The sequence below is a fragment of the Hippocampus bargibanti genome, linkage group LG03 (genome assembly GCF_051943395.1).
Source record: "Hippocampus bargibanti isolate YZ-2025 linkage group LG03, ASM5194339v1, whole genome shotgun sequence".
Taxonomy (NCBI): domain Eukaryota; kingdom Metazoa; phylum Chordata; class Actinopteri; order Syngnathiformes; family Syngnathidae; genus Hippocampus; species Hippocampus bargibanti.
In genome coordinates, this window is record NC_142736.1 from 32,998,010 (window position 1) to 33,024,009 (window position 26,000).

A 26,000-nucleotide genomic window follows, 5' to 3' on the forward strand; every position below is an offset into this window, starting at 1 on the left:
AAGCGACCAACCAAGCTAAACAGAACACAATTGATGAGGAACTAGGTAAAATGAAAGAAAGCACCTCCACCAAAGAAAGCATTCCTCAAGATGGTGAAAAAAGAAGGCTCCGTTCCTCATCAAGCGTTTAATGCTGATGAAAATGGTCACTCCATTCCATCAAGCCATCAACGACTATCACAAAGGTCAATAAAACCACTTCATTATATAGTACAGTTTATTTCTTAATTATAATACCGTAGCACATTTATTATACATAAAATAAGGTATATGTTGTGGTTTTAAGGCTTATTTTGTAGAAAATGATGTTTTATGGGTACCTGGGAACGGATTATTCTCATTTTTATGGTTTCCTATGGGAAATTAATATTTGGGATGCAAACTTTATGCCTTACACACTCTCGGTCTGGGAACCAATTAAATTCGTAAGCCAAGGTATAACTGTTTGTAACTTTTGTCATTTCTCAGAAAAAAACCCAATATTTTCTGTCCTGTCTTTGAAAAGCATCATGCATGTTCTCCCGATGAAACCTCCATGGATGGCATGTTCTCCTGGCTGTTGCAACCCTCATAATGACAATATTCATCATTGACCTCCTGGTGAAGGATGAGCTTTATTATTGTTGTTTATCGTGCTCGCTGAACCCGTCTCGGATGACTTTATTATTAATCACGATATCATTTGCACGCGCTACACCGATCCACGAGACGGGCAAACTATCAAAAATACCCTCAACCATTTCAAGTCAAGTCACGTTTATTGATCATCGCAAAGAGTCCCAAAAGGCTTCACAAAAAATCCCCTGACCTTAACACCCAACAGGGCAACCGATAACGCACCCCCCCTGACCCCCTCCAAGCAAAATAAGATATCTATTGAAGGAGCCTCGGCTGCGAGTACAGTGACACCTCTGCTTACGAACTTAATTGCTTCCCAGAAAGTGTGTGTCAGGTGAAAAGTTCATTTGCCGAACATTATTTTCCCATAAGAAACAATTAATATGAGAATAATCCGTTCCCAAGTCCCCATAAAACATAATTTTCCACTAAATAATGCTTCAAACTACACAAAATATACCTTATTTTATGTATAATAAATGTGCTATGGTATTGTAATTAAAGACATAAACTGTACTGTATAATAAAATGGTTTTATTGAGCTTTATGATGGCTGTTGATTTTGTTGCCTCATGATGATATCCGAGCGAAGTTGCGGTGCTTTCTCGGCAATAGTACCCTCACTCACACTGTCCCCTGCTAGCTGCTTTTCGTTAATCTAAATCAACAGAAATTTTTCAACCTCTTCGATTGCCTGAGACCGTTGCTTAGACAACACAGAAACACCCTTAGCCACACTTAGCATTCGTACTGGGATGCTAAATCGCACAAACGCACACCTCGCTGGTGTTTTTTCGATGATCTCCTTCTTCTGCTCGACCGACATTTTCTTTAATGTCTTCTTCGGTAGAACACTTGCCTGTGGTAGGGTCGTTTTTGGTGCCATTATAGCAAAAGTCCTCCACATGATAACAAACCACATCTGCACTCTAAGCGGGTGTATGGAAAACTAGTCCGTCAGCCACCGCGGCGCTGTTCAACAGTGCGGTTTGGTGTTCATCCGCCGAAAACTATTTTGTCTGCCAAGATGATATTCTCGCCAATTTGATGTTCATAAGGCGAAAAGTTCTTTAGCTAAAGCGGTCGTAAGCCGAGGTATCACTGTATCTCCCTTCTGTAATACCCGGGCGACGCTGGACTTCGTCCCTTGTTCTTGGTCAGAACAATCATCTTTTCTCTTTCAGTAGCCGACGCAGCAGAAGATAGCATGTCAATTGGAAAGGTCCAACAACCCCGCGCAATCCCGAACACCCCCTCCTCCACCAAATCCGTTCCATCATTTGATGTTTGATGAGTGGCTTTGTCTGCGCCCGCTCTCAATGTCAAAAATTCAGTCGCTAGTCCGGACTCACTGATTGGGTCACAGACCTCCGTCGCCGCCGCGGTGAGGACACGCTACACGATCACCCCGTCAGACATCCACACAAGTATTTCCAGCGCGGCAAAATGGGAAAACAACAGCGAGCGGTCGCCATAAACAAAAGGTGCAAATCAATAGATACAAGTCCCCAAGACAGCCGGGGATGTTTGCTCAGTAGTAGGATGAAAGGTGCCACGGTTGGCTTTGTCTGATGGTTGTTATTTTTATCCGACGTTCCATCCAGTGACACATGAAAAAAAAAAAACATTTCAATGCACACACAAAGGGAACCATTTATGAAAAGGAAAAGACAATGTATGGGACATAGAAAAACAATTTTTGGTCCAAAAAAATGAGACGTTTGAAAAGTGAGGTTTGAATATATACAGTGCGACCTTGGCTTATGAAATTAATTGGTTCCCAGACAAAGTGTGTAAGGCGAAAAGTGTGTATCCCAAATAATAATTTCCCAGAGGAAACCATTAAAATGGGAATAATCCGTTCCCAGGACCCCATAAAACATCATTTTCTACTTTCTAATTTTCTAAGCCTTAAAACTACACAAAATATAACATACAGTAACGTTTTGTTATATCGATATCGGATACATCGATAGTCCCGGTTATATCAATACTATTTCTATGCACGCATGGAGAAAATTACATGCAAACAGGGTCGGATATATCGATAGTCCCGGTTATATCGATATTTTTTCCGACTCCCTTGAATATCGATATAACGAGACTTTACTGTATTTTACGTATAATAAATGTGCTATAGTATTATGATTAAAAAAACTGTACTATACAATAAAGACATTTTATTGACCTTTGTGATGGCCGTTAATGGCTTGATGGAATGGAGTGTTCGGTTTCCTCAGCATTAAACACTTGATGAGGAACGTAACCTTCTTCTTTCACCATCTTGAGGAATGATCCCTTGTCGGTGCTTTCTCTGTGATAATTGTATCTAGTTCTTCATCAATTGTGATCTGTTTAGCTGGATTGATAGCTTTTTGCATCAAGTGTACAGATGGCTTGTGTGGGTTGTTTGTGGAGCCTGATTGATGAGATATTTTAACGTGTTACGAGAAGGGGCTCGTTCGCGAACGACACATCACTCATTGTGGCAGCTCCGTGTGTATCCCGAAAAATAGTTTGTATGCTAAGGTAACATTTTTATGAATGTAACGTTCGTAAACCGAAAAGTTCGTAAGCCGAGGGGTTCGTAAACCGAGGTTTCACTGTATATAAGTTTGTTAAAAAAAAATCAAATCTCTCAAGGACACTTTACAGTCACATGTTTTTTTTTTCCTGCGGGTGAGCAGTGGCAGCCACACGCGCCAGCGTTCACTCAGCCCGGTTACTGACATCTGCTACTTTAACAGCAGGAATAGGTACTACGCATACAGTAAGACAACATGTCATATACTCTAAATATTGACTTACATTAAATATTGTGTATTTAAACACTGAAATGTTCGTCCAACTCTATCATTTCGAAGTCAAGACCAGTAGCTTAATGCTAACATACAACATGAAATGTTATAGACGAGCTAATGTAAATTAGTATTAATGTTCCCGACATCTCCTACTTTAACAGCAGGATTACTTACTACACATACAGAAGACAACATGAAATATACTCTAAATACTGACGTACAAGATAATATATCAAATATAATCACATATAATAATATTATATTAAATATACCCGTCAGCCTTGGGTAATAGATGCCCTTATAAATGATTACAATTCCCGTATAAAAGTTTTTGTATGCCATATATTATTTGAAAAAATACTCTATTTGCTTATCTATCTAGCTATTAGCTATCGAGCTAGCTGGCTCTCTATTTGCTATCTAGCTGGCTACCTATCTAGCTAGCTCTCTATTGGCTCACTGTCATATATATATATATATATATATATATATATATATATATATATATATATATATATATATCTGAAGTTACCCAGACCTCACAAATAGGTTCAAAACAGGAATGTGTGTGTGCCAGGAACGGATTAATGGCATGTCCAGTCATTTCAATTGAGAACACTGATTTGAGCTGCAAGTTTTTTGAGAGAATTCAAAATAATTATAATCCGACTATTTAATCAAAGCCATTCAAATACGCGCTGCAAATACAGCAGCCGACCAGTAAAGTCGATGAGAATCAGCCGGCGGCCATTTTCTCATGTAATTTTTTTCCTCCTCTATAAAGGGCACACGTTTGGATTATTTTAATTACGGATCGTCGCGACAATTACCTCAAATCAAATTACTTTGCAAACCTCCCAAGAATACGGAGCCAACCAAGAATGGGATCAGACTGCCGGGGATTTAACCTCCGCTTCTCATTGCCCCAAATCCAACCCCGTATGGGAGTGAAATATAGAAAACGCCCCACAGCCCATTTTGTATTCCCATTCCCGAACCAAACCAGCCTTCAAAGTCTTCCAAATCCCTTCTTCCCCGACTTCCGCGCTATTCATTCGACTGTAGAGATTACCGAGTACACACGCGCCAGCGTTCACTCAACCCGGAAGTAATTCAAATAGATAGAAAGCTGGCTAATAGATAGCTAGCTATAACTGATACATAGCCAGCTAACCAGCTAGATAGCAAATGGATAGCACATAGAGCTAGCCAGACAGCAAGTTAGATAGCAAATAGATAACAAATATAGTCCCCGTATGTAAACCATAATAATAGTCATTACTATAGATAGCTAGGTAGCTAGCTAGATAGCCAGATAGCGAGCTAAATAGCAAATAGATAATAGTCATTATTCTTGACTTTTAATTTGATAATAATAATAATAATAATAATAATAATTCATTTCATTTCTAAGCACCTTTCAAAACTCTCAAGGTCACTTTACAGTCACAGGATACGTTTTTCTGTGTGTGAGCAGCAGTAGCCACACACGCCAGCGTTCATTCAACCTGGAAGTAACTCAATTAGATAGAAAGCTGGCTAATGGATAGCTAATAGCTAGCTATAACTAATACATAGCCAGCTAACCAGCTAGATAACAAATGGATAGCAAATAGAGTTAGCCAGACAGCAAGTGAAATAGCAAATAGATAGATAACTAGGTAGCTAGCTAGATAGCTGGATAGCGATCTAAATGGCAAATAGATAGATAGCAAGATAGCTAGTCCCTGTACGTAAACCACAATAATAGTCATTATTCTTGACTTTTAATTTGATAATAATAAGAATAGATTTCATTTCTAAGCGCCTTTCAAAACTCTCAAGGTCACTTCATAGCCACAGGATCAGCCCCCCTTGGGGGTGAGCAGCGGCAGCCACGCGCGGTAGCGCTCACCCAACCCAGAAGCAACTCAAATAGACAAAAAGCTAGCTAGCTAGCTCGCTCGCTAATAGCCAATAGCTAACTAGTTAACTAGCTAGATAGCTAATAGATAACAAATAGATTGCAAATAGATAGCTGCCGCGTTAGCTCACCAAGTGGGCTAAATTGAATTTCCTCTTTTTGCCCACCGCCACCATCCAGTCGTTCATCGCCTCGTACAAATCCTGGCGAAATCCCAGCGTTAATGGGGTTTTCTGGATAGCGACGCTGCTTTTGTCGTGACTCTCAATGGAGTTCCGCTGAGAAGCGGGATGGACAAAGGAACGGGGCCATGGATGGCGATAAGAAGAGCCACTACGAGCGCTGTTTGCAGACGGAAAAATGTGGGAGATGGAGGGAAGGAAATGCAGCCGTGGGGGTGCGAAGAGGGGTGGGGGGGCAACAACGCTGCCAAGGTGTGGAGAAAAACCAGAGGCAGAAGGCGGAGAGAATCCCCCGAGACGTCCGCGAGAAACCTGCCAAGGTCGAAATGACATTACTCTGGAAGTCATCTACTTGGTGGCCTGAGGTGAGCCAAGAAATGCACAAAATGGTGGCCGCTATTCTTCGCCTTCACTTGGGATGACGTGAAAAACGCATCCGACTCACACTTCAACCATTGCGTCAAAAACCCAACAGTGAATGAATTTGTGACTGGATTCAATTAAATCAATAATCAATAATTGCTTTGATCCACGAGTGAGAAGATCAGCAAACAATGGATGTCTTTTGAAACACACCTGCGTTCATTTTTTGCTGCTGTGTTTTCCGCTCGCATTTGGATAGCTTTGATTCTCTCCAAAAACCTGCAGCTCAAATCAGTGTTCTCAATTGAAATGACTGCATGCCCAGTCATTTTGCAATCATTTTACCTAGTTCCTCATCAATTCTGATCTGTTTATACAATAAAGTGTAATACGTTTGTATTGCACTGTATTGTATTTTATATACAGTGATACGAGTTGGCTCATGAAGATAATTGGTTCCCAGACAGAGTGTGTATGGCGAAAAACGTGTATCCCAAAAATTAATTTCCCATAGGAAACCATTAAAATGACAATAATCCGTTCCCAGGTCCCCATACAATACCATGTTATACTTTCTAATTTTCTAAGCCTTAAAACTACACAAATATACCTTATTCCATGTATAATAAATGTGCTATGGTATTATAATTAAATAAATAAACTGTACCCTATGATAAAGATGCTTTGCACCTTTGTGGTGGTCGTTGATGGAAGAGTGGCTGGTTTCATCAGCATGAAACACTTGATGAGGAACGTAGCCTTCTTCTTTCACCATCTTGAGGAATGATCCCTTGGAGGTGCTTTCTCTACCATAATTTTACCTTGTTCCTCATCAATTGTGTTCTGTTTAGCTGGGTTGAGAGCGTTTTGCATCAAGTGTACAGATGGCTTGTGCTAGTTATTTGTAGAGCCTGATTGATATGATATTTTAACCTTGCAGTCTACACTCTGCCTTTGAACTATCAATAAAGTTGAAACGAGTCCAAATGTCACTGTGTTTTCTATCCATTTTCTCACTCTCTCTCTGTCGTCTGCCTATGTATTTTTATTTGCAGCTCTTGTTTTGTAATCCCCCCACCTCACTGCTGCGTTCTTAACCAATCACGTGCGGCTTTAACGGAAGATGGGGGCGGGGATAGACAAAAAAAGCTGCCATTTCATTGTTAGGAGAAAGGACTCGTTTGCGAACGACACATCAGTCATTGTGGCGCTCCGTGTGTATCCTGAAAAATAGTTCGTATGCCAATTACATTACAATAAAGTCTCGTTATATCGATATTCTCGGGAGTCGGAAAAAATATCGATATAACCGGACTATCGATATATCAGATCCTGCCGGCATGTAATTTTCTCCTTGAGTTCATAGAAATAGTATCATAATAAGCAGTACTATCGATATAACGAGATAGATAGATAGATAGATAGATAGATAGATAGATAGATAGATAGATAGATAGATAGATAGATAGATAGATAGATAGATAGATAGATAGATAGATAGATAGATAGATAGATAGATAGATAGATAGATAGGTTCCTTCAATTGAAGTTTATTCATTTCGATGAGTAAAATATTGGCAGGGTGGTTATATTGAGGATGCCATTTTGTTCCGGATGTTTTTTTCCAGGCCATGAAGATGCTATTCCACTAACGACGCTCTTGGCCTTCCTCGAGAACATCTGTGAGGTGTGAGTGAACTTGACTGTCATTGATCATCCCATTTTCTTGCCATCTCCGTTAGAAGACGCATAAAAAAACGGTTGGCTTTCTTTCTTTCAGAAGCAATTGATGACGCCGCCAAGTGCCGCTTGTCCTCGACGCCTGCAGGTAAGCGTGGCGGTGGACCGGAGTCGTGATCAAATGTTTGATGGCTCTCATGATATTTCCAGCTCGCCGCCTCTGCTCAAAGTAGGTCTCTTTTGAAAAAGCATCCATCATGCTGGGAGACGACTCCATTTTTTTTCCCTTCTCCATAAAAAGATAAAGACCATCTTATTACCTCGCCATTAAGAAGGCAATATTTTGTGAAACGAATGACTATTTAAACCACTCCTTTGAGCTCCCAGCCAGATTCAATGCATCTCAGTCGCACTTTAATCAACTCTGCACCCCCGCTCCTTGACCCCCCTTACCCCCCACCTCCACACATCCTTTTCATGATTAAGAAGAATAAAAATTCATCGTATTTGATTGTTCCGAGTCTTAATTTAAAGGCTAGCTCAAGTCCCCCCGAGGGCAATTCGACATCTATCAACATCCGCCCGATGAAATATCAATATCATTTCTATTTCCGGCCAAGTGGAAATGACACGGGGACGGCGTGGAGAAATCATTTCTCTTTCTTGCAGTCTTGAGCTCACATCGTATCCATTTATGGGCATGTTGACCCCGTCGATTCGAGGCGATAAAGTGCTTTTATGACCGTCCTCGTGTTCCCAAACAAAAGCCAAAGAATTTCCGAAGGCCGCGAACGGGATAACACCAGAGGTTATTCCGCATTAATGTCCACGTTGTTTAACCCGATCGTCAAAAAACAGTGACGAAAAAAGCTTTTGGCACTAAATGCCGAATATGCGGCGCCAATGCGCATCATGGCCGCCGTACAAACAAGCGCAATCAGCCGTTGTCTACCGGCCGGCGTAACCGAAGGAAAGGTCACGGCGACCCATTTTTTAAAGGCCGCAACTCCAACCGAATCATATCGCGGGGGCATCATCGCCGACGCTGCGGAAGTCGCAGCTGTCAACAATTGCTTGTTTTGTTGACAGCTTGTCATTTGCGAGGTCACTTTATAAAGCCTTCCCGATAACTCTCAACTCGACCGTATTTACTGAGCAAACAAGAGTGTCGTACACAAAATGCTACGCGTGGCGCAAAAATCAGTCAGAAAAACAAGACATCCATGACACAGATCGAAAGAAGACGAGGATGTTTTTTTGAGGTCCGTAAACAAGTAAATAAACAAATAAATGAACCAACAAGGCAATAAATAAATTAGCAAATACATAGAGAAATAAATAAATAAAAAACAATAAATACATAAATAAATAAATAAATACACACATACATAAATAAGTAAATAAATACATACATACATACATACATACATACATAAATACTTACATTAACAAATAAATACATAAATCAATAAATAAATAAATTCATAAATAAATAAGTAAACAAAAAAAAAATAAAAAAAATGAATAAATAAATAAATAAACGAGTAAATAAATAGATAAATAAGCAAATAAAAACCAATAAACAAATAAATACATACATACATACAAGTAAATAAATAAATACATAAATACTTACCCAAGTAAATAAATAAATAAATAAATAAACTAGAAAGTAAATAGAGAAATAAACAAATAATTTAATCAATAAATAAATGCATACATACATACATAGAGTACATAAAAAAGTAAATAATTAATAAAACTAGCAAATGGATATATTGATATGTAAATAAAAAAGAATACATGAATACATACATACACAGATACATAAATAAATAGATACATCAATATATAAATAAACATACATACATACATACACAGATACATAAATAAATAAGCATACATACATACATACATACGTACATACATACATACACACAGATAAAAAAATTAATTAATTAATAAATAAATGTGCTCCCTCTTATGACTATCAGTCAAAAGGTGAGCAGCATGATTATGGACCAACTGAAAATGTTTCATGGAGGATTGGCTGACTGCAAAGTGAAGTGGATTAGGCAGTGTGTGCCAGCCATTTCCAAACCCGACTTTCCTCTACCATGAGGAAAAAAAAAGCTTAAAGACGTCTCTGGCACTCAACGTTGGAATAAAATTAAAAAAAACAACAATGATGATTTTCTTTGCTTTTCTTTGCTTTTCTTTGCTTTGCTTTGTTGCAATCAACTTTCCACTTTGAAGTTTCCACTTTGGAGTCAAGCAAACATCTGCTGTATTTACGCGCCACAAGTTGCGATGCTCTCCGAGTGGCATATGCCAGCCCCTCCGCCCCATCCCCACACAATGGCTTTTCTCCCCTCTTTTTCTCTTCTCTAAAAAAACATCTGCTGCGGTTCTTACATCATGCCTCGCTCTTCACTTGGGCTCGTTTTCCAAAGTTGAAAAAAAAAAAAAAACACGTGAAAAACAAGCATTGTTGTCCTCGTAGAGAACAATTGTTAGCCTTGAATTCGCAAGGCAAAAGCGGAAATGGTTGCCCTGAGATTCTTATTTGGTAACTTGGAGTCAGTAATAAAATGTATGAAATGTAACAGGAAAAAATGCGAGACTATCGCGCAATAATAAATTGCATAAAATAAAACGACATACTTGAAGAAAATGGCCGTTCATTACTGCAGCGAAAGACGAAGCCATTTTGTTGTCATTGTGCAGCAGGTCTGAAACGTCTACAAATGATTCCTTCTGACTTGGAGCATTTTTTTTTGTCTTTCTTTCTTTCTTTCAAATTATATCGCCGAGGCTTGTGTCCGTTGTGCGCCAGTTGCTCTTTTTCCTGCATTTGAAACACGGAAATACAATTGGGGTGTAATTAGGAGATATTGGTTTCCAGAAAGGAGGCTGGGAAGATATCGACTCGAAAAGCCTGGATGCGTTATGAAATAAAGAAACAAAGTCACTACTTGCTTGCATAATGGAAGAGAGGAGGAATCCATTTGGAACGATGATATGAGCCGAGCGTGGAAAAAACAAAAAAAACCACTTTCCTCATTTTTTCACAACAGACGGACCGCTCTATGAATAAGCCACCGTTTCAAAGCTGAACCAGATCACAGATGTATTTTTCAAAACATTTATCAGACGTATAATTGTTGATTTATTCATTTATGTATTTGATGTTACTTATTTATTTGCTTTGTATTTGTTTATTTGGGATTTAATTATTTATTCTTATAGTTTAAATTGAAAGCCTTCCCTTTTTGCATTGCCTTTTTTTGGTTATTTTTTTTTAAACTGACTTTTTGGTGGACTTGTTTATGAAAAAAATATATTTGGTTATCTCTCGTCAAATCTGAGAATAATTTAATAATAATGTATAATAATAATTAATAATTAATGAATAATTTATTGATTTATAGGAAATACAAATTTTATTCATATATCTATGTATCAATGTACGTATCTATGTACAAATTTATTTATTTATTTATTTATTTATTTATCTATTCATCTATTTATCTATCTATTTATCTATTTATCAATGTATCGATGTAGCTATGTATCTATGTAGCTATGTACATATCTATGTAATAATAAATAATACATTTTATTTCAAGCTCCTTTCAAAACACCCAAGGACACTTTACAATAAAAACAATAAAACAAAGCACATAACAATAAAACCATAAGTAAAATGATACATAATAAAAGAGCAGATAGAACTAGACATACATACATACATATTCATGTACATATTCATTTATTCATATATTCATATATTCATGTATTCATCTATGTATTTATGTACATATCTATTTATTTATTTATTTATTTATTTAATCTGTTTGCTTATTTGTTTATTTAATTATTACCAGGGTTAAATACCATAGCAATAAAACCATATATAAAATGACAAATAATAAAACAGCTGATTAAATTGTGTTGAAATTCCAGTTTGAAAAGAGGTACAAATCTGTTTTCTGTTCCAGTCTGACTTTGAAAAATTCCTCATGTGCTGTGAGGCGGATACAACAGGTCCCTTCCAAAATACTTTGGCTACTTAGCATGGATGACTTTGCTCCGTATTCACTTGAGGAACCCGCGGCGGCGGCAACGCGGCAACGGCCCGAGTCTCTCTTTCTAAAAAGCGTGAAATTTGCATCTCATCACTTTGAGCTTCGTGTCAAAGGGAGAACAAACACGCTGCAAACAAATATCATTATGCAGATCGGCGGAGAGTCGCTCTTGTTGATCTCAAGTATGCCTGCATACAAATGTTAGCGCAATCTTACGACTTTTCTTTACGCACTAGGACTTTTATTATTTTTTTTTAGGCAAAATCAATTCAAAATCCCACTTCAAGGGACAGTTAGGACGGCGGTAAAAATCATTGGCACCGACCTACTCACTCTCCAGGCCATTTTGAAGGGATTTCGACTTATGACCGTTTGATTTACGAACATTTGACTTATGACCGTTTTGTCATAAGTCAAATCGATAATACAAAATATAAAATGATCAAAACGAATCTGAAAGGTTAGTATAACATTTATGAATTAAATCTACAGTAAACAGCTTTGCATACATTACAGGTACAGTTATACAGTAATAAAAATTGCTAATACGAAATATAAAATGATGAAAAATGACACTAAGAGTTATCACATTTGTAAATGAACTGTAAAAAGTTTGATTTATAATAGTATTCAATAGAAATCGCACACACACAAATTCCAAATGTGATCAAACGTTTAAATGAACTGTAAATAGTTTGGTGTATAATAGTATTCAATATAAAACGTTGCTTAAAAACAACATATTGACATTGTATACTATGCTGTCGTGTAAACATCACATTGGCCTTTTTGAATGGCTTATGACTTACGACCGTTTGACTTACGACCATTTTGTCATAAGTCAAATCGATAATACGAAATATAAAATGACAAAAACGACACTAAAAGGTGAGTATAACATTTATAAATGAACTCTACACTAAACAGTTTTGTATACATTACGGGTACAGATACAGTAATAAAAATTGATAATATGAAATATAAAATGACAAAAAAAATGACACTAAACGTGATCAAATTTGTAAATGAACGGTAAACAGTTTGGTTTATAATATTATTCAATAGAAAACCTTGCTGAAAAACAACAGTTTGACATCATCTACTATCCTGCCGTGTAAATGTCACGTTGGCCATTTTGAATCGATTTCGAAATACAATCATTTGACTTACAACCCTGTGACTTACGACGGAACAGGGTCGTAACTCGGATGTTACCCGTATAAGAAATTGAAATCAAAACAAGGGCGCGGAAAATCCCCGCATCCATCCATCCATCCATCCATCCAGCCGCAGACTATCTAACTATTTCCTTCCGCTGTGAGAACCCCCGACCTGCCAAACATAAATTCCCAGGTAACACGGGACTCAATTTAATGCGGAAAGCATGTCACTGGGTTCCTTCGCAGCGGAGTAATTCATCTCGGGCAATTAGCCCCTTTGCTTCCGGGGTCTCCAAACGCATTGACGGGCAGAAGGCGTTTTCAGGCAGCAGGCGACGGCTCTGGAGAGGCTGTCGCTTTTGCCATTTGAAATAGCTTCCACTGGCGACAGACGTGACAGCCTCGGCCTCTCGGGAAGCGCTAGGCATCTTTCCAATCTCCGCGGGTCATTGTGGGCGGGTGGTTTGAGATGCCGCTGAAGAAAACGCTAATGACCATAGCCGCCGTGTATTTTAGCAAGCGCGTGACGAGCGCGAGGTAGCGGGCGTCTCCTGGTCGCGCTGTCCGAGACCTCGCGGGATAGACGCTAATTGCTGAATGTCACGTTTAGGGTGTTATGGGTTCGGGGGTGCCGAAGGCTACTTTCCGCATCGCTAGCTGATGCTAAATAAACGAGGAGACAGACGATTGGAAAGACTCAATTTGTTGTTGTGTTTGGGTGTCATCTCATGTCATGTCATGTCATGCCATGTCATTAAAAATCCCCCAAAAACAATGTTTGATTTATGGAATTTATCTCATGCGTGCGCTAAAACGGAATTAGCACGGCGCTACACGATATACAGAAAAGGCTGGGTCCAATCTCATCATATTTTAATGAACGCTGGAAGGCGATGGACAAATATACATATTAATTGAGACACTTGGGATTTGGGTGAAAGTTCCTGTAAATTTTCTGTAAGCTGTTGCCACATTCAAGGAAATGGGTCCGACTCGTAGCTGCTTCAAACGTGAATTTCTTGTGAACATCCATCCGCTCATTGATATCGGGACTTTCTTCAACTTGCGGCGAGTTGGGCCAACAAACTTGTGAGGCTTGTCTTTGATGAAGCCGCTTTTGGGCTATTCCCGCGTCACCTCACCCATTTTTCATGAAGACATCAGAATGCCAAAAAAAGAGGATGACAAATGGCCATTTCACTCATGAATCAGCTGTTTGCACGCCGTCTCACTTCATTTAAGAACATTCAAAAATTGGAACTCTTTTTTTCCTTCATAACAAAGAAAAAAACATCATGACAGCAATGAAAACATTGCCAGAAATGTTTGATGTTATGTCTTTCTTATTTTAACTCTCATCAAAGCAGATTTATTTTCGTGGGCCAAATTGTGTGCTTTATTTATTTATCAATTCATTTATTTATTTATTTAATGTATTTATTTAGTAATGTATTTATTTATTTATTTATTTATTTATTCATCCATCCATTCATTCATTCATTCATTCATTCATTCATCCATGAATTAATTCAAGCATTCATGCATGCATTCATTTATTCATTTATTCATTTATTCATTTGTTCATGTATTCATTTATTCATTTATTCATGTGTTCATTTATTCATTTATCGATTTAGGTATTGATTCATTTATTTATGTTTTATTCATTCCTTAATTAATTTATTCATTCATTCATTTATGCGTGTGTGTATGTGTGTGTATATGTATGTATGCATGGATGGATGGATGGATGGATGGATGGATGGATGGATGAATGGATTTATTTATTTATTTATTTATTTATGTATTTTTATGTATTTTTGCAGGGTCTCCCGTGAGCTATTGCAGGATTGGTCATGGGGACAGTGGAAGATGTAATGGTGTCAGCCGTTAACAGGTTGATCGTTCTTCCGATAGTCGCCGGTAAGACCCAAAAAAAGGCAAATATTTGATGCAGCAACGAAGATTGCGCAACTGTTGCCTAGGATACAAAATGGCAAATGTGTGCGCTGCAACTTGGCCAGCCATAAAAGGAATTCTAATGACCTGCTGGAGTAGGAACTCGTCTTACACTTTGCCACCTCAAGAAAAGTCATGCAACTCATTTGGCTTCAGGCTTTAAGACAAACCGGTCATTTTTTATTTTTTTTTTTTATACTGTTGGTCCATCAAAAACAGCCACTCTGTCATTTGTGTCCATGACTTTGACTGGAGGACGTGGACGGTTTCTTCTCATTACTTGTAGACCAAAAAAAAAAAAAAAAAAAACATGCATCCGCTTTCAGACCTTTGGGCTGGACAAAAAAAAAAATGCATTTTCTGACATTTGAGTATCTTTCCAACGTAGTTGATGGACATTTTTTTTTCTTTTTTGTAATTGTCATTGTGGAAATGCCTGAAGCAAATTGTAGATGAGCTCCTACGCGGGTTCCTCCATGTTCGATCCATGAGTCAATTATGATGATGATTTTTTTGGATCGTGTCAATTCTCTGGCTCCAACTCTCGCTCGCACTAAAGCCTTGCGCAATGGATTTTACCATACGTGGGGATTTTATAGCGGACTGATTTTGGTGACTGAAGGCAGCTCGGATCCGGTTTAAATTGAGGCGCAGGTGGCCTATTAAGAGCATTTCAATGAACTCTTTGCTTTTTGACCGTTTGGATTATTATAGAGAATAGATTGAAAATAAGTCATCACAATTACAATGTTCATGCTTAGAAGGCCCACAATGGAAGCACATAAAATCTGAGGTCAATCTGAGGTGAACAGACACAGCCTGTTAAACTGTCACCTTCATGTCATCTTCGTGTCATTCAGTTTGTAGCTCGTTTTTTTTTTTGTGTGTGTGTGCAAATTTCACCATTGTGGGACAAATAAAGGTTTTCTGATTGTGATTATGATGTAGGAGAGCTGGCCTTGGACTAATTTACGACTTGGTAAACACCTTAACAGGAAGAGCTCATTATCCAGGTTACAAATCTATCAGTTCATCGAAAGGACAACCAATTATAATGTCTATGTTCTGTTGGTTTATGGTTGTTGGTGCTTGGGATGTACAGCGGACATGGCATTCAAATCAATCAAATATTTTTGACTTATGCATCACTTAAATTTGCAGATACAGCGATACCTCATCTTACGAACGCTTTAGCAAACAAATAGTTCACCTCACAAATATTACATTTGCCAGCTTGTAGTCTTGGCTGACGAAAACAACTAACGAGGTGTAGCATTACGCTAAATCGACCATTGCTACCATCCTTAAGAACAAGGAAGCTATTAAGGGTTTTTTTCTGTGTTGTCTAAGCAACGGTCTCAGTCAACACAAGGGGTTGACAAACTTCTGTTGATTTGGATTAACGAAAAGCAGCTCTTCACTAGGATATCATCAAGAGGCAACCTGGAAGTTTGTCATCCATTGACAGCTACGGATCACAAAGGTAAATAAAACAACTTTATTATACAGTACAGTTTATTTATTCAATTATAATACAGTAGCACATTTATTATACGTAAAATAATGTATTTATTTTGTATAGTTTTAAGGCTTATGTAGTAGAAAATTATGTTTTACGGGGACCTGGCGACGGATTGTTCTCATTTTAATGGTTTCTTATGGGAAATAAATGTTCGGTAGACAAACTTTTCATCTTACACTCACTTTTTGAGCTGAGGTATCGCTGTACGCTCAATAAATAGCTCGGCACATTTTCTTGCACAAAAATATCGTGCAAGAAATACTAAATGAATATTTGAACAGTGCATTATGGCCATCTTCTCATCATGGCCATCATCGTCAGGACAGCTCATCGGTGTCAACTCCCTCCCCGCCCTGCCCCCCTTGACCCTTCACACTGCCACACTCACCGAACTCTGAGTACACGCTACACGCTGTACTATCATCTTGAACTCTATTTTTTTTCTGCAAGAGCTCACTTCATCCTTTCTTTTTGTTTTTGCATGACTACATGGGTCCGAGATGACAGTCATTTCATCTGTGCTGTATGCTAATATGTCATGCATATTAGCATATTTGACAATAAAGCTGACTTTGACGTTGATCTTAGTCTATTCCTTTCATCCTTATGCCAAATCGAGTCAAATATGAAGCCGAATGTGCAAATCGTACCCATCCAATCAGCTACATATTTGGCAAAATAATACATGTGTATTGTTTTTATGAAGTCATTGACTGCCAGACGATGTGCAAAAATGCGTCCACTCCAATGCCAGGGTTTTGGTCATTGTCACCCAAATTCCAGGAGGCGCAAAATATTGAGATTTAAGAGTACGTGACCATTCAATGCAGCGTAAGACACATTCACGTAGTCTGCAAAAAAAAGCTTTTAGCATTTTACAACCTTTTCTCCCTTCGTACGCGCTGTGCTCTGCGAATGACCTTTTCCCTTCTATCACTTCCAGGATCAGTATGCATTCCACTCACCGAGGCATGACTCGATGCCCTGTTTGCCGCTCACCTTGAATTGGGCTGTCATTCTGTCATCTATTTTCTGATGCGATATCATCTCGTTCGCTAGCCTCTTTTTTTGTGGTGGTGCCCATGTGAACTCCCTCCCCCAAGTGCAAAAACAAAGCGCGACAACCGCTAAGGGGACGCATGCTAGCACCAAAGACATTTTGTTGAATCAAAACGGTTGCCGGTAGACGGTATTATTTTGAAGAGAAAATTATCCACATATGCTCGGATATATGCCAGACAGATGCAAATACAGGATGTGTCCACGCCACTGCAGTGCCAGGGTTTTTGTCATTATCACTCAAATTCCAGGAACCACAGAATATTGAGATTTTGGACTACATAAACAGTCAATACAGCATTAGAAACCTTAGACTCTCTTCTTTCATCAGAAAAAAAGAGTTAGTTACTAAATTATATAAGTCTGGCGTTATATGAGCTTGAAATGAAGGCGGCTGTCCAAAATACAATGCAAAACATACATATTGGTTTATATGGCGCTTTAACAACAGATGAAGCTGGAACAAAGCGCTAACATGGAAAAAAGGGAAATGCTGCCCACTCGTGGAAAGGAAAATACATTGCCAGTGTCACGGTGTGGTTGGCGACCAACGGATAGCGCTGTCGGCCCCGCGTGCAGCCGCACAGGTGTAGGTCGTTCCAATCAGTGGCAGTTAAAAGGACTCCCGGCACGACCATTCGGTGTCGGGTCATTGCATTGAATGTGTTTGCTGCACCCTGTCAGGTTTGTTTGATCTTGGCAGATTTTTACTCATGGTTTTTTTTGATACAGATGACTTTGACGTTTTAGAATTTGTTCCTGCTGACTTTATTTGAATACAATTTGTCAAATACATCCTGCTGCTCCCTCCTGCCTGCTTTATCGGAATCCACAACCACCATCACCACCTTGCAAACCGTGACAGCCAGAGGCCATAGACAGCACTTTATCGGCACCTGAGCATGAAAATAAACAACAAAATTTCTATATGGTACTCTACGTTATATTTTCAATTCCCGAATACATTCGTGAATGGCAGTGAATGAGTTAACAAATAACTCGTTTTTAAATGTGATGTAAAAAATAATGACTGTTATTGTGTTTTAAATGCCACACATTCAAATTTTGCTTGGGACTTTAGCAAGTTTGATTTGCTTTCGCGGGCCGAATAAATGCATTTAGCGGTCCAAATTTGGCCCTTGGGCCATGAATTTGATACCAGTGCTCGATAGGATAAGACGCCCCGAAAACAGATGGACCATTCGCATTGAAAATTCATATTTTGAATCAACTCATTTTGTAGCGCAGTCGCCCCAACAAACTTCGGGTGGGGTGCCGCCACTGAAATACAGTGATACCTCGGTTTACCCCTTGGCATACGACCTTTTTTCGTACACGCCTCAATGAGTGATGTGTCGTTCGCGAACGAGCCCATTGTTCGAACAACAAAATGGCAGATGACTGTTTTTGTCCTCTATTCCGCCCCCCAATCTACGGTTAAACCCACGTGATTGGTCAAGAACGCAACAGTAAGTGGGGTGGTTTACACATTAAAGAAACAGGCAGGCGACAGTGAGAGAGTTTCAACTTTGATAGTTCAAAGGAGGAGAGTGTAGACTGCAAGGTTAAAATATCCCAGCAATCAGGCTCCACAAATAACCCGCACAAGCCATTGATGCAAAAAGCTATCAACCCAGCTAAACAAAAACAATAGATTAGGAACAAGGTAAAATGATGGCAGAGAAAGTACCTACAAGGGATCATTCCTCAAGATGGTAAAAGAAGAAGGCTACGTTCCTCATCAAGTGTTTCATGCTTATGAAACTGGCCAATCCATTCCATCAAGCCATCAACCACTATCACAAAAGTCAACAAAACCACTTTATTATATAGTACAGTTTATTTATTTAATTATAATACCATATTACATTTATTATACATAAAATAAGGTATATTTCCTATAGTTTTAAGGTTTAGAAAAGTTGAAAATTATGTTTTATGGGGACCTGGGAACGGATTACTCTCATTTTAATGGTTTCCTATGGGAAATTATTTTTTAGGAGACACACTTTTCGCCGTACACAGTCTGTGTGGGAATCAATGAAGTTCGTAAGCCAAGGTATCACTGTAGTGACAGATTGGCATCGCTGAACCGAACACGCGAGCATGCGTTTGGTCTCATTCTGCTCTTCTTTCTTGATCACCGCAACGGAAACGGTCTGCAAGCAAATAACCGAAGAATTATTTTGTAGCGCGGGCGTCTGCGACGTAGAGATAAGTTCATCGGCGTGAAGGATAATGTCGCAGGCAATATCGCTGGTTGCAAATTAAAAACAACGTTGACAAGTGGAAGGAGCCTAGCGTAAATGGAACTTTGGTTCCTTCAGATGCGATATTGTTTCCCCGTGAACATCCTTTGGATTACTTGCTTTGCCATGACAACAACAACAACAAAAAGTTCAATATGAATATCACGTGAATTGTGCTAGCACAAAATGCTGCGTTGCCAAAGTCTCGTCGCTATCTCAAACTAAACATCCGAGAAAAGTGCTAAGATTCGGAAATGCTGCGCATAACATAAATTTTGGCAAATTTTCATGTGGAATGCAAATTACCGTATATATTACATTTTGAATTTGTTTTTATATTTAGAGATTATATTTGGAGAATTGTTTTCATTCATTGAAGATGCGCCTTATAGTCCGGTGGGCCTTACATCTGGAAAAGGATTGAAAAGCTACCGAGATACCTATCTATTAGCCATCTGGCTGGCTGGCGAGCGAACTAGCTAGCTAGCTAGCTACTTTCTATATGGCTATCTAGCTAGCTACCTATATATTAGCTATCTATTAGCTATCTGGCTAGCTTGTCTCCATTTTTGAGTGAATGCTGTCAAATTCCCTAAATGAAATGTAACACCCTAAATGATTTAATTTGAATCGTTAATTTTTTTTCCACATATTTTTGTCTTGTAATGTATTGTTCTGGATTGTTCTAAATTGTTCATTGGAGGGGGAAAACAAAAGAATGGTTAGTCATTGAAATGTAAACAAACAAAAAAAAAAGAAGTTATCCAAAAATCCTTTTTGCACAAATGTTTCCTTTGCTGAAGCTATAAAAATACAAGTGAGGAGGAAGAACGATATGACATATTGTGGTGAAGGACAAATTAAAAATTAAAAGTCATTTTGACCCGAAGGACACAGGGTGTATACAGAAAATGAGGACAACAAGAGGCTTAAGTTTCGTCAAGGCGCAAGTTATTTCTTGGCTAAAGGCATGCTCTCGTTGACGGTTAGCACCGCACTCGCAGCTGTGGATTGATTCAGACGTAGCACTACCGAAGGCCTAAAGTGGACTTCGTACTATTGAAGCCCTAGAAGTGACATGCACAGCCCACCACTGGTTTCGACTCAATGTTTAAGATTAGAGAAAATACAGACTATATAATAAGAAGAAGAAGAAGAAAAGTACATTTGATTTCTAAGGACCTTTCAAAACTCTCAAGGTCACTTTACAGTCACAGTATCAGTTTTTCTGTGCGTGAGCAGTTGCAGCCACACACGTAATTCAAATAGATAAAAAACTAGAAAGCTAGCCACTAGATAGCTAATAGATAGGCAGCCTTCTAGCTAGCTAACAGATAGCTAACAGATAGCCAACAGATAGCCAGCTAACTCGCCAGCTAGCCATTAGATAGCCAATAGACACTATCAACAGCAATAGTTGGCTCACAACTTATTCGACTACGGGATTCAATGACAAATGATGAAACTACTATTTAATTCCGGCTCATCGCTATGTTTCGCAACTTTATCAAAGACCAAAGAGTGGCCTGTAATTCTGCATTCCTGGGAAGGTTCTTCTCCTGACGGTGACTAATCATCTTGGAGGATGCTCTTCATCAGACTCCCCGTTTAGTCCCCCCCCCCCCGCCACCCCCACCCCGTCTGTTCACCCAAGCTGTTGGCACTGACTCCGGCGATAATGACTGAGGCGAGTTGGAGACGATGTTTACTGATTGACGGAAGTATCTGGCTTCATCCGCCCAACCCTCCTTGCTTGCTCCGGCAAGCATTTCCATTTAGTTGACTTCTTAAGCACCTGTCTCATTTCTCTTTGAGACACAAATCCTTTCAAGCTCATTGTATCCCAGGATAACATGTGTATACAAGGTCCGCTTTTCCAAGAGCCAGGAGAAATGAACACCAGAAATAAACTGTACCGTATAATAAAGTTGTTTTATTTACCTTTGTGATGGTAGTTGTCGATGGATGACCAACTTCCAAGTTGCCTCTTGATGATATCCAAGTGAGGTAGCTAAGCTTTCTCGGCGGTAATACCCTCACTCACACTGTCCCCTAGGAGCTGCTTTTCATTAATCCAAATCAACAGAAGTTTTTCAACCTCTTCTATTGCCTGAGACCGTTGCCAAAATCTATTAGCTAGCTATCTAGCTAGCTAGCTAGCTAACTTTCTATCTATTTGAGTTATCCTGGGTTGAGTGAACGCTGGCGCATATGACTGCCGCTGCTCACCCACAGAAGAACTTATCCTGTGACTGTGAAGTAACCTTGAGGGTTTTGAAAAGCGCTTAGAAATCAAATGTATTATTATTATTGTTCATATTATTATTATTATTATTATTATTATTATTGTTGTTATTATTATTATTATTATTATTATTATTATTATTACTCCATTGGTGGCAAATTGCTGGCAAAGTGTGACTTGTGCTTGGCAGGTGGCAAAATTGGCGTTGTGACGTAACCCTGTCAAATTGCACATTGACTCATTTGTTTGGCTGACATCCCAGCATCATTAAATTCAGAATGACTTTTGGGATGCGGCGATGGACGCAGTGAAAGGACTTTAAACTCTTTTATTGATCATCAAGCATGCGCACGTTTTCTTGGCAAAGGTCTATTTGATTAACACTCGGCGTTATAAATTCATGCCTGCTGTGTGATTTTTTTTGTTTTTTAACGATTTGTTGATATATCGACGTCGATAGTATGACACGGCGGCATAAATCTTCGTCATATTGGACAACTGACATTTCTTGTTCCAAAATATAGCATAGCATAGAATAGAATAGCATAGCATAGAATAGAATAGAATAGCATAGCATAGCATAGCATAGCATAACATAACATATTCTATTATTATTGTTATTGTCATTGTTTTTATTATTACAATATAATACATATTGATTTATATTATTATTAAGAGTATTATTATTATTCTTCTTGGATTGGATTTGCCTTTATTAGTCTCGCAGTGGAGAAATTTACCTTTTATTATTACAGTTATTTCTATTATTAAGAATAATACAGATACTACAACTACTCATACTACTACTAATGCTAATGCTAATGCTAATGCTAATGCTAATGTTAATGCTAATTCGATTGGATTTGCTTTTACTAGTCTCATAGTGGAGAAATTTACGTTACTAATACTAATACTCACCATCATAATAGTTATTTTTATTATTATTATTATTATTATTATTATTATTAGTAGTAGTAGTAGTAGTGGTAGTAGTATTAGTATAATGTAGGGTTAAATTGTATATAATATATTAATAATACAAATACAACAACTACTACTACTAATAATCATCATCATCATCATCATCATCATCATCATCATCATCATCATATTTTTTTCAAAACAGTTAACAGTGTGTGTGGCCTGTTTTTTTTTTATGTTTTCTTAAATATAAATAATTATAACTATAATATAATATAACATAATATAATATAATATAATGTAATATAATATAGTGTAGTATAGTATAATAATATAATATAATATCATATAATATACGTAATATAATATATATTTATAATAATATAATATAATATAATATAATATAATATAATATAATATCATATCATATCATATCATATAATATAATAGATGTATTATGATTATTATGATTATGGTGATGATGATGATGATTATGGTTATTATTATTCTTATGTAATATTAGTACTACTACTACTACTACTACTACTAATAATAATAATAATAATAATAATAATAATAATACTTTTAAAAAAGAGCAACCAGCACCCTATTTGTCAATTAAATGATGAAAGTGAAAACATGATCCCAAGTGTTCTTCTTTTCATCCTGGAATGGTTGGATGAAACCAAAGCCGTGGCGCACTATTGCACGAAGAAGGAACAACTGAACACGTCAAACGTTGGACAGGTTAACGATTTAAACCGTCTCCACCTCTGAGAGAACAAGCGAACTCATGATGAACCTCCGTCCATTCCATTTATCTCGCTCATCTAAAAAAACAAGTGATACAAAGCATCTCACGTTTGGAAAGCATCAAAAAAGCCTTCAAGAAGCCTCTGGCTCAATTAAGATCAACTTGAGTTCATCTTCCAGCTGCGAAAAGATCGGCTGCGATCCCTTCAGAGATCACCTGACATTTTTTTTTTCTCTCTCGCCAACCGCACTTATCGGCCTTGGCAACCCAACCTGGCGGTGACCTCGGGGCGACGCGCGACGCCTCACGCCTCGCCACTTCAAGGACAACCGACACCATTTTTGGGTTTCCGAACATCAGAAAAAAGTTTTATAGCATCTTAAATACCCAAAACACGCAAGATGATATTTTTAGTCAAATGCAAAACACCAAGAAAAATGACTTCAAGAGTCCAAAAACGGCGAGTCTCAGAAGGTCCCGCCCCCTTGTTGGTGACGTCACGCCAAGTCATCTTGCCTTGCTGGAGAATCAAAACAATGGTTTCAGATTCGGAGAAGATGCTTTCTTGTTACTCATCCAGTCATGAATATGATTCCAATAGTTCTGAAGTGGAAAGCATAAATGTTTGCAGTCGATTGAAGGAGTCCTCCCGTATCAATTCGAGCTGTCAATGACAGCAATGTAGCGTCCCATAAAATGCACAAGATGGCGCTAAAGCTCCGTTGGAAATGGACTGATTGGTCTGCTGGGAATTTGTGTCAACTAATATCAAATCGTAGTCTTAGTGCAACACACAACAATTCACCATGGCGTTATTTATGTGCTTTTCTTCTAATGTTGCTATCAACACGAAGTTTTCAGACCAAACAGCATACCGTAAAATGCCTTGTGTGTCGCTTTCTCGGTCAGGGGCGTTCCCTCCGCGACGTCACTTCATCAACTGTAAAACAAGACTTCCTGGATATTCAGCGCGAGTCTTAAAACGTGAAATATAGCTAGCTATATGCGCTGGAATCTTTGTCAAATACGCTCAGTAGAAGTCATTTGACAAATTATGGAGGCAACTTGTCTGGAGTGTCGGTTATCCTTGAATGATAAAATGAGAAAAGTGGGTCGGAGACGTACATCGCCCGCCCAGAAATAGCGGCAAGTTAACATCTGGAGAGCGACAAGCAGAACTTCCAACTGGGAAATCATCTCTAAAGAAAGCCAATGAGATTCACAAATAGGTGAAGAGCCTTTGGGAGGACCAGGTTGCCTCTTGGGGAGCGCTAACATGTCCTCATCATTAACTGACAAATGAATGACCCACTCATGTATACACTAGAAACCAGTGGCGGGCCGTCAGGGCCAGCAACGCCTTCTCTGCTGGCCTAAAATATCTGAATGACAGACGAAATGTCCATGAATTTATTTAAATTAATTCAATTATTATTGACCATCTATTCACTGTCTATTAGCTATCTATTAGCTAGATAGCTAGCTTTCTCTCTATTAGAGTTACTTCCGAGTCAAGTGAATGCTGGCGGGTGCGGCCGCCGCTTCTCACCCACAGTAAAACTGATCCTGTGACTGTAAAGGGACCTTGAGAGTTTTGAAAGGAGCTTAGTAATACAATGTATTATTATTATTATTATTATTATTATTATTATTATTATTATTATTATTATTATTATTATTGTTGTTGTTGTGTCAAATGACGTGGTTTCTTCAAGCAAAATTAAAATATAAATGAAAAAAAAAATCAATTGAGCTGCTTATTTGGGGTGGTTTACCAAAGACGGGTCATTTTGACCCGAAGGACACGGGGTGTATAGAGAAAATGAGGACAACAGGAGGGTTAGGTGTCTTCAAGTCAGAAGTTATTTCCTGGCCAACGGCACCCTCTAGTGGAGGTGTAGTAATATGACACCACGCTCACAGCTGATTGATTCAGACATGGCACTACTGAAGGCCTCGGAGTGACATGCACTGTTCGCCACTGCTAGAAACCCACTTGAGCAGGTGGATGACTCCAAAATGAAAAAGAAATTAAAAGAAGAAAGCTCACCGGAGTTGGGATCGGAGTTGCCGTCGGCTTCGGTTCTCTGGTCGGGGGTGGCCTGCTGGTAGAAGTCATCTTGGGCCTGCACCAGAGGCAGAGGTTGCGTGAGGAGGGAACCACTGCCGACGGGCTCGTGCTCCCCCAGACCGCTGTCGCTGCAGCTCTCCTGGGAGCCGTCCGGCAAGTGGAACGTGACGCGTCGCTGCGACTAGAACCAAAAGCACACAACCCAACATGGCGTGTTAATGCTCTGCGTCGCTCCCGGTATTTCTTTGATCATAAAATGAATCGATACCAAGTAGCATACTCAACGGCAATGTATTTTGTGAGACGCACGATCACTAGCTAGCTAGTCGGCTATCTAGCTAGTTATCGATTAGTTATCTATTAGCTAGCTAGGTAACTTTCTATCCATTTGAGTTATTCCAGGTTGAGTCAAGGTTGAGAGGCTA

The 26,000-nt window shown here is 38.7% G+C and overlaps 1 protein-coding gene across 5 annotated transcripts in view; it reads right to left on the reverse strand.

The window, feature by feature from the left end:
* pcdh9 (protocadherin 9) overlaps positions 1-26,000 on the reverse strand; it is a 202,324-nt gene that overhangs the window by 22,305 nt on the left and 154,019 nt on the right. For 3 of the 5 annotated variants that reach the window (XM_088993137.1, XM_088993136.1, XM_088993138.1), the window contains one exon: positions 25,555-25,756. In XM_088993137.1, coding sequence (XP_088849263.1) covers positions 25,555-25,756 — 202 coding nt within the window. Of the gene's footprint in view, positions 1-10,105; positions 10,396-19,349; positions 19,495-25,554; positions 25,757-26,000 lie in introns of those variants that run through there. The other 2 variants (XM_088993139.1, XM_088993140.1) reach the window with 2 other exon arrangements.